Here is a 13,410-nt window from a genome sequence, read left to right on the forward strand (position 1 = left end):
GTAACACTTCGGATTCTGATGTTGTTCTCGATGCATGAGGCTGGCGGGTGACCCTGATTAGATTCATGTTGACCATTTATTTTAGTGGGGTTTGGGCGCTGAGGTGGCTGCTGCTGGCTGGGCAATACAGCATGCTTGTTGTATTGACGTAGTAGGGCAATTCGACAATAACAGCAGTAAAAATCCCGACCGAGTGACCAGGATCGATGTTCGTCCCAGTCTTCTCCGTCGTCAATATCGAGACACTGCCGCATTCCAGCGATGGGCGAGTAAGCGTCTAGCCCGGTTGGGTTGCGCATTGCGTGGACGGTTGACCACCGAGGCCGAAGCCCGCCACCAGCTTCTGACCAGCCACCATCTTGAGCTAGTTCAGGATGAGTGTCCTCGTATTACTTACGAAGTTACGGTAACAGCGTGTTGCTGAGTGACTTCAATGGGGAATGACGCTTGGCTAGTCACTGGCTGGTTTCTCTTGGAAACAAAAAAAACCATAGGAGGATCAAGAGACAGAGAGGAGGAGCCAAGACCCTTCGGTTGCCTGGTGATCCATTCCATAGTTACGCTGTGTTAAGGCCATCAAACCATTGGAATAGGACACCCCTACCTCCGACCGTCCCTGTTTGAGAGGGAAAAAGAGCTCGGACTCCCCTAACAGAAAGTAACTTGAGCGTCCATCCAACACCACCCAGGCTCCAGCCAAACAAAGCCAGCCGCCCCAGAAGTACCTAGCCCATCAATCTTGCATACCACCACATACCACTCTTGCTCACACCTTAGCCTCCCTGACCCTCCCGGATCCCAGAACAACCTCTTTCGCCCATTGTACCTCGCCATCCTCCAACCTCTTTCTCTTTCACATACCACCAACTCTGCTCTCCCAATCACCACAACCGACCGCCCAAGCATCACTATTTCGAACCGACCTTTGTCAACCCAGATTCGAATTCTCTACGATTGATTCGTTCCGTCTTCGACACTTCCTCTCTCAAAATGGCCTCCCACAACCAAGAAGCCCCCTACGACCCCTACATCCCCAGCGGCCAGGCTGGTGCTGCACCTCAGCAAGGCGGCAATGCCAAAACGCAAGCGCTGCAAGCGGTAAGTCGCTTTCATTATGCTTTTTGAAATTCCGAGATGGACATGTCCCTGGATCGCGAGATTCCGATGCCGCGCCTTTGTCTTCGCCAACTACTTGGGGCGCCGAGCCTTCACATGGCAACTTGTCATCAATCCCGAATGACACGGGAGACTGCATCGGTACCATCAACCATCTGCGATGTTACATTCGCACAAACTCGATATCACAAAGACGTGCGTCGCATTCTATGTGTAGATGAATGCATTGTTCGGTTCTGCGACGCGGTTTCTAGCTGGATGCCAATTAAAGCTCGAGTGCTCCTTCTATGCAACGAATACGATATACCGAGCAATCAAAGTGGCCCAACACCTGCGAAGAGCGAGTTGCGTCTCATTCACAGGCGCAGTCTCGCGGCGATCCAAGAGATATCCTTAGACATCCGGCGATCATACTTATTGAGCAACCCGACTGACTTGAGGTTCTGAACAGCAAATCGATGACACCGTTGGTGTGATGCGAGAGAACATCAACAAGGTTTCTCAACGTGGCGAGCGTCTCGATAACCTGCAGGACAAGACAGACAACCTGGCCACATCGGCCCAAGGTTTCCGTCGCGGTGCCAACCGGGTGCGCAAGCAGATGTGGTGGAAGGACATGAAGATGAGGATGTGCCTGATTATTGGCATCATCATCCTCATCCTGGTCATCGTGGTCCCTGCTGGTAAGTGCACACGTATCCTGAAGCTCACAAAGGAGAAATATGTATCTAACTCGTATCCCTTTTTAGTCGTTGCAACTCAGCATAAAAACTAAGCGAGGGCCTTTTCTCTTTCCGCCTGAGGCTCAGGCAGTGTTGGCTACAGTCCAGGGGACTTAGATAACGAGGACGACTTTGACGCTACAAACAAAATCCCGATGATGATGACGGCTTGAATCTCGCGGGCTTCGAGCACACACACACACACACACACACACATTGGGCGGTTCGGTCACCGGATTTACGAATTCTACAGAACGATGGAGTTTATTTTTTGCCGCCGTGTTTTCACTGGTCTTGTTTTCCTGCTTTGGCACGCTATGCATGGTTGATACGAGGCTTCCAGCTCGATACCCCCGCCCACACACCCCCGAGCAGATATACTAAACAGATGACGGAGTGGATGGCCCCTGTATGTATGATGGCGAGGCGAGACGAGACGGGGCGTTTTCCCGACTAATTGACATACCTTATGATATCTGCGAAAAGCGACCTAATGGTCATGGTGCCAGGCATTGATTGATATGATGCAACAGTAGAATATATGCGTGGTACAGCACAGTATACCCGAGTGTACGGCATACGAAAACCATCCACAATTTAGACTTGTACGCTGAGTTTTGTGTACCGGTATTGCAACTAGTACTGGGGCGGCCGTGCCGTCGCTTGCTACGGGCAAGTCGGTATTGGCATGCGATCTATATATAGTACCTTGTGGTAGCGAGGACCATAAATGGTGTTGGCGTCGGAAGATGTACCAAGTCCCCCAATATCTTGCATTTCCTTCTCGACCCCTATACCAAGGTTTGGTCTATGATTATTACTATTACATCGGAAACCCAATGCATCGTTGTTAAAGATAGCACTTCAAGTTTTGTCGTGAGAGGAGGATGCCTTACTTAGCCAAGACGACTTGCGCAATATCAGAGCCACAGTGTCTTTATTGAGATGCTACAAGACGATTGCGAAGAAGCTGATGACTAGATGGATGATAAGGTATTCGACGATGGTCTTCTTACCGATGACGATCCGACAGAAGTTATGATATAAGTCTACGGTGATGATACAATGACTGGTGAGCTTACTGACCGACTAACTAGCTTGACAACGAGCCATCATTGTCAGTCCTGTAGCGAGAAACAAACACTGATACTTGTCGGCATTGCTCCAAATGGGTTCACCGACGGGAGTCCGGGCTATACGTAGTGTCAGGCAAAAAAGAGCCTCTTACCTATATATTGTTCACACGCTAGAATCCAAGGATCTCATGCACAATACTCATATAACGCAGGTATGACCACCTTAGTATAGTTCAATGTATGCCGAGGGGAGGATATTGCACTTTCTTCTCCCCTAGGTGACGAGGAATCCTAGTAACGAATATTCATCAAGAGTATCTAAGTCGGTTGCATTGATAGGACAGTGAGGTAGTTGCTACCTCACTGTCTGCATGCTTGTCCGAAGTAAGTGACCACCGGCCACGGGCAGATTGCACCAATAGCGTTCTTCCGACTTCCTGTTTCAAGCAATCCCTTTCACGTAAAGCTGGTAGGATCTTGGTACACTATGCCAAAGGAGGAATGCACGATAACTTGCCGTGTCCGTGTCGGGCCATGAGCCAGTAGCAGAGAATGGAAGAAACCGCAACTACTGACCCCTATAGTCAACTGTAGGAGTGAATACTTCAATTCGGTAGTCCGATGACGCCACTGTGACTTAGCAGGCTCATAGTGAGGCTCCCCTCGACGATTCCGCACGCCATGACGTTGCCGGCAGGTGGGAAAGACTCGAACACACAACGAGTATAGCCCACACCAGTTGCACAAGTTGTGGAGCGAGCAACCTGATCGAGTCTACATCCGAAGAACTATTCATGTTCAGTCCACCAAGCAAGGTTTCTCCAACTTCTCTCGAGAACGCCCGACTGAAGCTCAACGAGCCTTGCCTGATTCGGCCTGGCGCGTTCGTTGGTGGTACATACATAGGCAGATTTGGGATTTGGGGGGGCAGGCAAGGCTGCGGTCAAGCGGGCCACAGCACAGCAAGGACTCACTCGCAGCGCCTGTACCTGGGAGAGGAGCGATTTTCGGCGTCAACCCGCGTGCTTAATAAACTCGAATTTTTCCCACTACTTCCACCTGCCATGTGAACCTTGGATTTGAAGTCGCCTTTCCTTCACATCACCTCCTCGCACCATTAGGTAAGTCCATACACCCTACTTGAGCCCAATTGCCTCATCAATTGGCCCATGATCCATCTTACCCGAACTTGGGTGAGGCAGGAACATCCCACTGCATTGCCTATCGCGACTCCCATTGGATCGCATGTTTGTAGACCCCAGGATAGCGGGATATTTGGAGTGATCCCAGTTCTTCAAGGGTTCTACCTGTTCCAGTCGTTCTCATGCCCATTGTTTCCGTCATACTCGTTAAGCCCTTTATTATAGTCTTTCAAGTGATTCAGCTGACATCGTTTTGCCTATTAGGCCCAGCAACGTGCCCCGCCGCCGTCATGCTGTCTACGTCTCGTCTGGCCGTTCGAGCCGTCATCCGAGCCGGGCGCCGTACGGCTTTGACTCGAGTTAACGGACCCGCTGCTTCGCCAATCACCCGACGAACCATCGCCGCCGCCTACTCCACTCGTCCTGGCCGAGCCAACAACTACGATGCGCGCCATGCTGTGATTCAAGTCCTGAATAGCGTTGGTTCCAAGCGGGAGGTCCAGCAATACCTCTCCCACTTCTCGTCCGTCTCGTCCAAGCAGTTTGCTGTTATCAAAGTGGGAGGTGCTATCTTGACCGAGCACTTGGAAGAGCTCTGCTCGTCACTAGCCTTTCTTTACCATGTTGGGCTATACCCCATCATTGTTCATGGTGCTGGCCCCCAGCTGAACAAGCTGCTAGAGGAAGCGGGCGTGGAGCCCCAGTTCGAGGAGGGCATCCGTATCACTGACGGGAAGACCCTTGGCGTGGCGAGGAAGCTCTTTCTTGCGGAGAACCTCAAGCTGGTTAGGACTCTGGAGTCCATGGGTGTTCGTGCTCGGCCGATCACTTCCAGCGTTTTTATGGCCGACTACCTCGACAAGGAGAAGTGGAAGTTTGTTGGCAAGATCACCGACATCAACAAGGATCCCATCGAGAGCGCCATCGAAAGTGGATACCTGCCCATTTTGACCTCTATGGCCGAGACCACCGAGGGCCAGGTTTTGAACGTCAACGCCGATGTAGCCGCTGGTGAATTGGCTCGCATACTGGAGCCTCTCAAGGTTGTCTACCTTAGTGAGAAGGGCGGCTTGTTTGGCGGCGAAGGTAACAAGATCTCCGCCATCAACCTGGATGAGGAATTTGATCACCTTATGAGTCAGAGCTGGTGCAAGTTCGGCACTCGTCTCAAGATCAAGGAGATCAAAGAGCTACTCGATAGCCTTCCGCGGACTTCCAGCGTGGCGATCATCCATCCTGCGGAGCTGCAGAAGGAGCTGTTCACTGATTCCGGAGCGGGTACCCTCATCCGTCGCGGGAACAAGCTTATGACCGCCGAAAGCGTATCAGAATTCTCCGATCTTCAGAAGCTCAAGGATGTTCTCATCCGCGATCGTGACCTGACGAATTCTCGGGCCACCGTCGATCGATATGTGGAGTTCTTGAAGGAGCGCAAATTCAAGGCTTTCTTCGATGAACCCATGAAAGCTCTTGCTGTTGTCCTCCAGCCGTCTGAGGCCCAAAACTATGGCATTCTGGCGACTCTCACCATCACTAAGGACGGCTGGCTGACCAACGTTGCCGACAATCTATTCTCCGCAATCAAGAAAGAATACCCCAGCTTAGTTTGGACCGTCAAGGCAGATGATGAGAACCTCTCATGGTTCTTCGAGAAGGCCGATGGACATATCGTTCGTGGTAACGACGTGCTCTTCTGGTATGGAATCGAAGAGGGCCAGGGCCTCATGGACCTTATGAAGGAATTCACGAACCACGGCCGTGCGATGCTGGGCGAGTCAAACTTGGAGGAGCGTCTTCATCGGGCTGCCCAAGTGGCTTCCCAGAACCTGAAGGCTCAGTTCGCTTCCGGATCTGCCGCTAACCAGGCTCGTGGTTACTCGACACTCGCCCGCCGGCCTGTGATGGGAACTGCCGGAGCTCTTTTCAAGGGTCAGGCTCGTGGTTATGCCACCACTACCAACCCTAACCCTCCTTATGGCAGGAAGCATGCTTCTAACGAGGTGCCGTCGCGTGTGGCGCTGATTGGTGCCCGTGGCTATACCGGTCAGGCCCTGATCAGCCTGTTGAACACTCACCCCAACTTCGTTCTCAAGCACGTTTCATCCCGAGAACTCGCGGGTCAGAAACTGCAAGGATACACCAAGAAGGAGATCATCTATGAGAACCTCAGCGCTGAAGACGTGAAGCAAATGGAGGAGAATGGTGATATCGACGTATGGGTCATGGCCTTGCCCAACGGTGTTTGCAAGCCTTATGTTGATGCTATCAACGAGGCACGTGAGAAGACCCCTCGTGAAGATGGCAGCCTCATCGTGGACCTCTCTGCCGACTATCGTTTCGATAACAGCTGGACATACGGCCTTCCCGAACTCATTAAACGATCTTCGATTGCCCAGGCAACCCGCATCTCGAACCCTGGCTGTTACGCCACTGCGGCTCAACTCGGCATTTCCCCCTTGGTTGAGCATCTCGGTGGCCAGCCTACTGTTTTCGGCGTGTCTGGCTATTCCGGCGCAGGAACCAAGCCCTCGCCCAAGAACAATGTTGAATTTTTGACAAACAATCTGGTTCCGTATAGCTTGACTGACCACATTCACGAGCGCGAAATCAGCAACCAGCTTGGCACCGCTGTCGGGTTTGTGCCCCACGTCGCCGTTTGGTTCCAGGGTATTCACCACACAATTAATATTCCCCTGAACAAGACGATGACATCTCGCGACATCCGCCAAATCTACCAGGATCGCTACGCTGGCGAGAAGCTCGTCAAGGTTGTTGGCGAGGCCCCTTTAGTCAAGTCGATCAGTGGGAAGCATGGAGTAAGTTCCCTTCATAGTTTTACACTTCTATCTACCTCGGTCGTGGCATGCGATTGCTACGGGTTAGTATTTCACCAAATCATCTGGCTAATCATCTGTAGGTTGAGATTGGTGGATTTGCTGTCCACAGTTCAGGCAAACGAGTAGTCATTTGTGCTACTATCGATAATCTGCTCAAGGTACGGCAACTTACTCTCCTCCTTTCCCAACACGTCTCTAGGAATGAGTAAAGCGGCTCGTCATATAGGCGCATGCTTCCCTCCCTGAGACATGTGAGTTGATTCGTGAAACATCCACACTAACGCCGATATTCGAATGACAGGGAGCCGCCACGCAGTGCTTACAAAACATGAACCTTGCCCGAGGGTACGCGGAATACGAGGGTATCCCGTTGATGGATTAGGCGTTTGATTATTCCATGTCACCAAAAGGGGTTTGCTTAGGAGCCTAGGTTGTTTTTGCTGTGCTATTGTACATAGGTACTTTTTGGTTGTTCCATGCTTAGATGAATTAAACGGCTGGACTATGCCTATACTTTCTTGGTGTTCTGTGACTTGTACAATGCTGGTCGCCTTGAAGTCCTTTTCTATTTAGATATGTTCTACCGCCGAGATTTCCCTTGGTTGATATTTTCTCGGGTGTGAATAGGATTCGTCGTGGTCATCCATTGTGGGTCTGATCAGATGTTAGCCAATCCTATACAAATGCCATGTACTGGCATTTGCGAAGGGACGAAAAAAACTAAACGTTTTTGAAATAGCTAAGATTCATAATCTATTCTCTTGCAATAAATATAGGCTCACTTCAAAGCTGTGTGATACGATAACCCGGGGGTAAGTTACATTAAGCCTTTGCGGGTTATCATGGATCTAATACAACTACAGATGTGGACTGTTGCCCAGCACCAACCAACCTCAGCCCTATACCCCCGATGGCTGCGACTACCCCTGAGCCCCTATGGGAGGTTCAGCGCATCCCCAACAAAGGCTACGGCGTGATCGCCACGGCGCCTATTGAGCCCGGCACGCGTATCCTCGTGGAAAAGCCGCTCTACACCCGCCCCATGACCGACGACCCCATTCCGCGACAGAACAGCATCGTGGAGTCCCTGGTCCAGAGTCTGCCCGGCCGGGCGCAGCGGGACGCCTTCCACGGGCTCGCCAGCTCCTTCGACGTCCTGTACCCGGACCACCCCTACTACTCCATCGCCACGACCAACGAGGTGGTGCTTTCGGGCGCGCAGGACGGCGGCGGCGTCTCGGGCTTATTTCTTCGGTGGTCGCGCTTCAATCACGCGTGCGCGCCCAGTGCCTACTGGGCCTGGCACGACGAGGGCGCCTTGAAAGGGGCGCTGACGGTCCACGCCATCCGCCGCATCCAGCCCGGCGACGAGATCTCCATCTCCTACTTCGAGAACCGCGTCATGCCGCACGACGACCGCGAGCGCTACCTGGCCGAGATCTACTGCTTCGCTTGCGATTGCGCGCTGTGCTCGCTGGCGCCCGGCCCCTGGCGCGACGACGTCGATGAACGGCTGGAGCGGCTCGCGGCATTTTGGCGCAAGTATCACCTGGGCGAGGCGAATGGTGGGCATCCTCCATCTGTTATTCCACCATCTAGTCTTCCTCATCCCTCCTCCACTACCGACTCACCTTCACGACCATCCGACAAAGCCGACGAGGTCCCCTCCACAGCAGAAGCAGAAGCAGGAGACAGGATTGTTTCTGCCACCGACGTAAAGGCACAAAACCAGCGCCGCTATCTGCAAGATCCTGAAGGCTGCTTCGCCGAGTGTCGCGAAGCAGCCGAGATTATCCTCGAAGCTGAGGAAGACGTCGACGGAGAGGGGGCGGGGGAGAAGACGGGGACATCGGGGGCTGCATCGACATCACGTTCGTGTACGAGATCGCGCTGGCCTTGACGCTGGTCCTGGGCGACGCGGCGCGGGCGGCCGTCTTCGCGGCCCGCAACCAGGCCCGTTACGCTCTCACCTCCGGCGCCGACTGCGTGTCGGCTTTGCGGGCGGGGCGCTGCGCGCGAAACCCCCGTGCCGACCGCTCGTTCGGGGCCCTGAGCAGCGGTGGGAAACGGATCATACGTTCGAAGGCCCCGGATGTGGATGAGATCGAGGAGGAGGCGTTTGAAGAGTGGCTCTGGAGTGCGGAGGATTGGTAGTTTGGGTCAAAGCATCTTGTTGTTTCTGGACACAACAGGCCATAATGATTGTTTGCCCCGCGATATCTACCTATATAACCTCTGCGATTCGAAGCTTCCCATAATGCCCAATCCAAACGCCTATGCACCCGCTAATACTCAGAATATGTAAAAGCAACCTAGCGTGGCTGCGATGTCCTATCCATCTTTCATCGAGATAGCCAGTCTCTGTTCTGCGGCTTGTAGCATTTCCTCACGGTTTCCAACAATACAATCCGTATGAGTAATTTCTCATACGTACTCAAACGTCCCATCGTCAAGTGAGAGCAAGACCGATTGGTGAAACCCACGAAGGACTCCATCCCATTACACCACCCGTCTGTTTACTTCTCTTTCATCCGATCACCGAGGGACCAGGGCTGCCATTTTATCAGTCCCGTCCCGACTGAAGTCCCTTTTCATGACTCGCAGAAGATGTCAAACTCAGCCGTCGAGCTCGTGAGCACAGCGAAGCTCGTTAGCGTAGCCGAAGCGATGGACTCCTTGCACTCGTCTATACGACGAGACGGGATCTTGTCAGTTCTCCATTTCCAGAAATTGGCGAGACTTAGTGCGACTACTACTCACTGTTCTGTTTGTCACAGTCCGACACCTTGAAGCCGGCGTTCTTGTTCTTGTTGGCCGCGTCGGCGCAGTCATTCTTCTGGTTATCGCAGGCGCGGTTGGCTGCGGTCTTGAAGTCGGTCTGTATGCCACGAATCAATAATCCCCTCGGTTCTTTATAGCATCAGCGGATGTGGCAGATTCTACTCACGAAGGTGTCGCCCTCGACGGTAAATGGCCGCTTCTTGTCTTGAGACTGTGTGATCTGCGTAGCGACGGCCCATTAGTATGTGTCATGAGAAGCGGCGGATGGTAAGTATCATAACATACGGATGCGGCGGAGAAGCCGCCCAACTTGCCGCTGAACGGCTGGATATTGTCCTGCAGTGTCTGCCGCGGCAGCAGGCCCATCTTGAAATCGCGCCGGATCTCGTCGACAAACTCGCCACCACTGCCGCCCGCGACGGCTCCGGCGACGAGAAGGCACAGCGCCGTCATCGAACTGAGCGATGTGCAGCACTTCATGTTTGCGTTTGCGATCGCGATAATCGTAGGTGGATGACGTGATGGTGTGTGTATCTTACTATACACATAAGACGGGGGCGGTCTCCGGTTTATGAAAAGACGCGTGTTGGATAAGTCTTTTTGTTGTATATGGCGTGACACTTCTTCGTCTCAGGTATAGCGATGCAATTCTTCCCGCACACTTAAAAGACCTGGGACGTAGGATAGGCTGTTTCGTGATGCCTTGAGTAGGCGCCGGTAGTCTCGATATTCGTGGCTAAGTTGCCGTTTTTGGACCGGTCAGGTCGGGTAAGGAAGCAGTTGACGACACTGACAGAACTCAAAATAATATATCAACTCTATAAAGAAACACCGGATGGAAGATCGGTTGTCCTGTCGTACGAGAATGCAGCTATACATTCAATCGAGAAGTCGAATCGAAATGCAATATCAACGTCGTCTCTTCTACCAGCTCCTCCTCAACCCAAGAAGAAGCGCGAGAGCATATCCTGAAACCATCATGAGACACGTCGGCCGTGCAGCCAATCAGAGATGGGCTGTGAGAACGAACCATGTTACAGACCCTCCACATATCCGACCCGACCACTCACTAGGTGCGTCTGGAAGCGATGCAAACCACGAACCACGGATCTGCGCCGGGGAACCCGATTAAAACAGAAGAATTAATATCCAAGAAACAAAATGAATAAGCAGCCGGTTTGGCGGACCGGATGCGGAGAAGCACTATTGGTGCTTTTGGGCCTCAGAATGAGTGAGGCTGACGATGGCTCGGTGTCCGATGGGTTTCGTCGGGACATAGCAGTTCGTGGCAGCGATAGTCCAAAGGAATGCCCCCAAAGACTCTGGGGCCCCAAGGTCACCCGTACAAACTTATAATTTGACTTTACGAATGCTAGCCGTGCCTGGCCTTGACTCGCACATCAAGCTACTAGAGTTCACCATCGCCATACGAGTCATGGGAGGATTTCCGCCAGATTGGTACACCATGTACTTAGGTAGAGAATCATCTAAACTCTCAAGGTAAACTACTGCAGGTACGATAAAGTCAAACTGCGAGGAAATGAATATACAAAAAATTGGAGAAATGTGAACACATGGTATTATGTTGAAGCTCTATACACACAAGGAGATTGATTTTCTTGATAGGAAATCCTCCCGTTTTTGGCTTGTGGAATGGGCACATCACATCTCTCTTGGGAGTGGAAGCTCCCTTGTGCCGTTTTTCCTACTGACATGGATTCTGCTGATATCACTGTGCCTTCCTATGCAACAGGCATGGCCACTGAATCTATCGAACTGATTTGTTTTTGGTTGGGCTTCATTATGGCTGGGACATCTCTAAAAACCGTAGATTAATCTCCAATGACTATGAGCCTGGGAATCCTTGGGAAATCCTTGCAAACTCCGACGCCGTTCCATTGAAAAAAAGGAACCTAGAAAACGAGCTTCGTGCTGTGGTTGGTTGGTGGTGATTGATGGTGGGTGGGTGGTATCACGGTTTGTTTGCGGCATATTTTTTGAACCTCCTTAGAAGTTGGTGCCCGTGTTGGAACTCGGGGCGTGGTATGACTCCAAAGTGCTCTGGAATGGGCTACGGCCGCTAACGCTGCCGGGCTCGTTCTTCTCGGGGCCGGCGTTGTTGAACTGGCTGGTTCCTGCGCCGTAGTTGACCAGATCCTCGCCGTCTTCCTGGTCCCGTCTGCGGGCACGCAGCCTCCAGATCAGGACACCAGCGGCGGCCAAAACAATAGCGCCACCGACACCCACGCAGACTCCAATGATAGTGTTCTGGGTCTGCTGCGACATGCCCTTGTCGCCCGAGTTCGTCTGGCCTTCCGACAAGCCGGGAGTGGGAGTGACGACCGACTGAGTTTCGACGGCTGACGTTTGACCATTTTCCAAGGTAGTGGTGTAAGTGAAGACGGTAGTGAACGGCTTAGCGGTGGTGCTAGGTTGCGAGGTCATCTCGGTGGTTGTCTGGGTAACATCAAACGTCTTTCCGTTCGAGGTCGTCTTGACTAGCGTAGTACGCGTGGTGGGAGTAGGCTTGCCGGCGCTAGTCGTCGGGGCAGGCCCCGTGGGGGTTGGGGTGGTCGGCCCGCCAGTTGGGGTGGTTGGCGCAGCGTTGGTCGGGGTGTTGTTGTCAGTGGTGGGAGCGTTGGGGGTGGTGGGAGTGGTGGGAGTTGAATCCGGGGCCTTGGTCTGCTCGGTCGTGGTCTGTTCAGGAGCCTTGGTGGAAGTCTCGGGAGCCTTGGCCGTAGTAGGATCGGAAGACGGCGCGGCAGATGCACTGGCAACAGGCTTGGACTCCTCAGCGGCGGAAGAGGAATTATCTGCTGCTGCCAGGCTGTCCAGGAGACCAGGCGATCGGGCGAGGACCTTGAAGTCGAACCATGACGCCTGGGCGACGGTGAAGATGGACAAAGCCACCATCAGGAGGCGGATCAGTCGCGTTGAATACATGTTTGAGGAATCAAAATCGATGTCGCTGAGGGGGTATCGATGATGACAATGGCGATGAGGCGATGCGTAACGTAGATCAGACGATCAGTTGGGGAGTATTGGCGTCTAACAGTCCCCTCTCCTTCTCTACCAATTAACGTGGTTGTTGCACGTCAAAATTGATCTGACCTGTCCTCCAAACGTTGATCAAGGCCACTCCACGTTTCCTCTGGAGTGTTGATGGCTGGAGGGTTGAGTGGTCGAGTTGTTGTCGGATTGCGCGTACAGTCTTAAGGTGCGAGTGTCTAGGAATGGTAGGCAAATTTCTGCTTGTCGAAAAATAGGGCGTGCCAAAAAGCCGAAAGCGACGAAAATAGCCGAGAGAACCGAGAAAGAGAAGAAATGACTAAACGTAGGGTTTTTTTAGGTCAATAAAAGACAGGTGATGGAAAACGAGTGTGGTAGTTGGGCAGAGTGTATTATGAATAGTGGTGGTAGTCAGACGTAAAGGAGTGCGGCAACAATGGGAAATGGACGGAGTGGTTTAATGAATGAATGAATTGACGAGACTGGAGTTGGCCGGCCTGGCTGGGGATGGAGTGTGCGTCGGTCGGTGGGTGGCCCCATAACTGACTGCTGCTGCTAGTTGGTGTAGGTACCCAAGCTAGCTAAGTAGGCCGCCCGGTACCTCGATGCGTCCTGCACGCTGCAGCCAACATGACCTGAAGGGGGATGGGCTGACCCATTGGAGACAGAGTTGACAACCCTCAAGCCTCCCGGTAGCCAGTCAGACGATGGCCTGCACCAGCCAGAC

The 13,410-nt window shown here is 52.8% G+C and overlaps 5 protein-coding genes across 5 annotated transcripts; 3 read left to right on the forward strand and 2 right to left on the reverse strand.

Moving 5' to 3' along the window:
* Positions 1-990: 990 nt before the first annotated feature.
* Positions 991-1,891, forward strand: PG998_012476 (synaptobrevin-like protein; the record flags this gene model as incomplete). The annotated part of the gene is made up of 3 exons (XM_066879292.1): positions 991-1,098; positions 1,568-1,799; positions 1,866-1,891. 3 exons carry the CDS (start codon positions 991-993, stop codon positions 1,889-1,891), a joined length of 366 nt encoding a protein of 121 aa, XP_066725676.1.
* A 2,455-nt stretch (positions 1,892-4,346) lies between these two features.
* Positions 4,347-7,275, forward strand: PG998_012477 (uncharacterized protein; the record flags this gene model as incomplete). Its single annotated transcript, XM_066879293.1, has 3 exons — positions 4,347-6,872; positions 6,974-7,051; positions 7,195-7,275. The coding sequence occupies 3 exons, from the start codon at positions 4,347-4,349 to the stop codon at positions 7,273-7,275; spliced, it is 2,685 nt and encodes an 894-aa protein (XP_066725677.1).
* Positions 7,276-7,803: 528 nt separating this feature from the next.
* Positions 7,804-9,047, forward strand: PG998_012478 (uncharacterized protein; the record flags this gene model as incomplete). Its single annotated transcript, XM_066879294.1, has 2 exons — positions 7,804-8,458; positions 8,719-9,047. The coding sequence occupies 2 exons, from the start codon at positions 7,804-7,806 to the stop codon at positions 9,045-9,047; spliced, it is 984 nt and encodes a 327-aa protein (XP_066725678.1).
* A 437-nt stretch (positions 9,048-9,484) lies between these two features.
* Positions 9,485-10,154, reverse strand: PG998_012479 (uncharacterized protein; the record flags this gene model as incomplete). Its single annotated transcript, XM_066879295.1, has 4 exons — positions 9,485-9,579; positions 9,654-9,771; positions 9,841-9,894; positions 9,960-10,154. The coding sequence occupies 4 exons, from the start codon at positions 10,152-10,154 to the stop codon at positions 9,485-9,487; spliced, it is 462 nt and encodes a 153-aa protein (XP_066725679.1).
* Positions 10,155-11,681: 1,527 nt separating this feature from the next.
* Positions 11,682-12,617, reverse strand: PG998_012480 (uncharacterized protein; the record flags this gene model as incomplete). The annotated part of the gene is made up of 1 exon (XM_066879296.1): positions 11,682-12,617. One exon carries the CDS (start codon positions 12,615-12,617, stop codon positions 11,682-11,684), a length of 936 nt encoding a protein of 311 aa, XP_066725680.1.
* Positions 12,618-13,410: the final 793 nt, after the last annotated feature.

The sequence above is a fragment of the Apiospora kogelbergensis genome (genome assembly GCF_038363985.1).
Source record: "Apiospora kogelbergensis strain CBS 113332 chromosome Unknown utg000008l_segment0_segment0, whole genome shotgun sequence".
Classification (NCBI taxonomy): domain Eukaryota; kingdom Fungi; phylum Ascomycota; class Sordariomycetes; order Amphisphaeriales; family Apiosporaceae; genus Apiospora; species Apiospora kogelbergensis.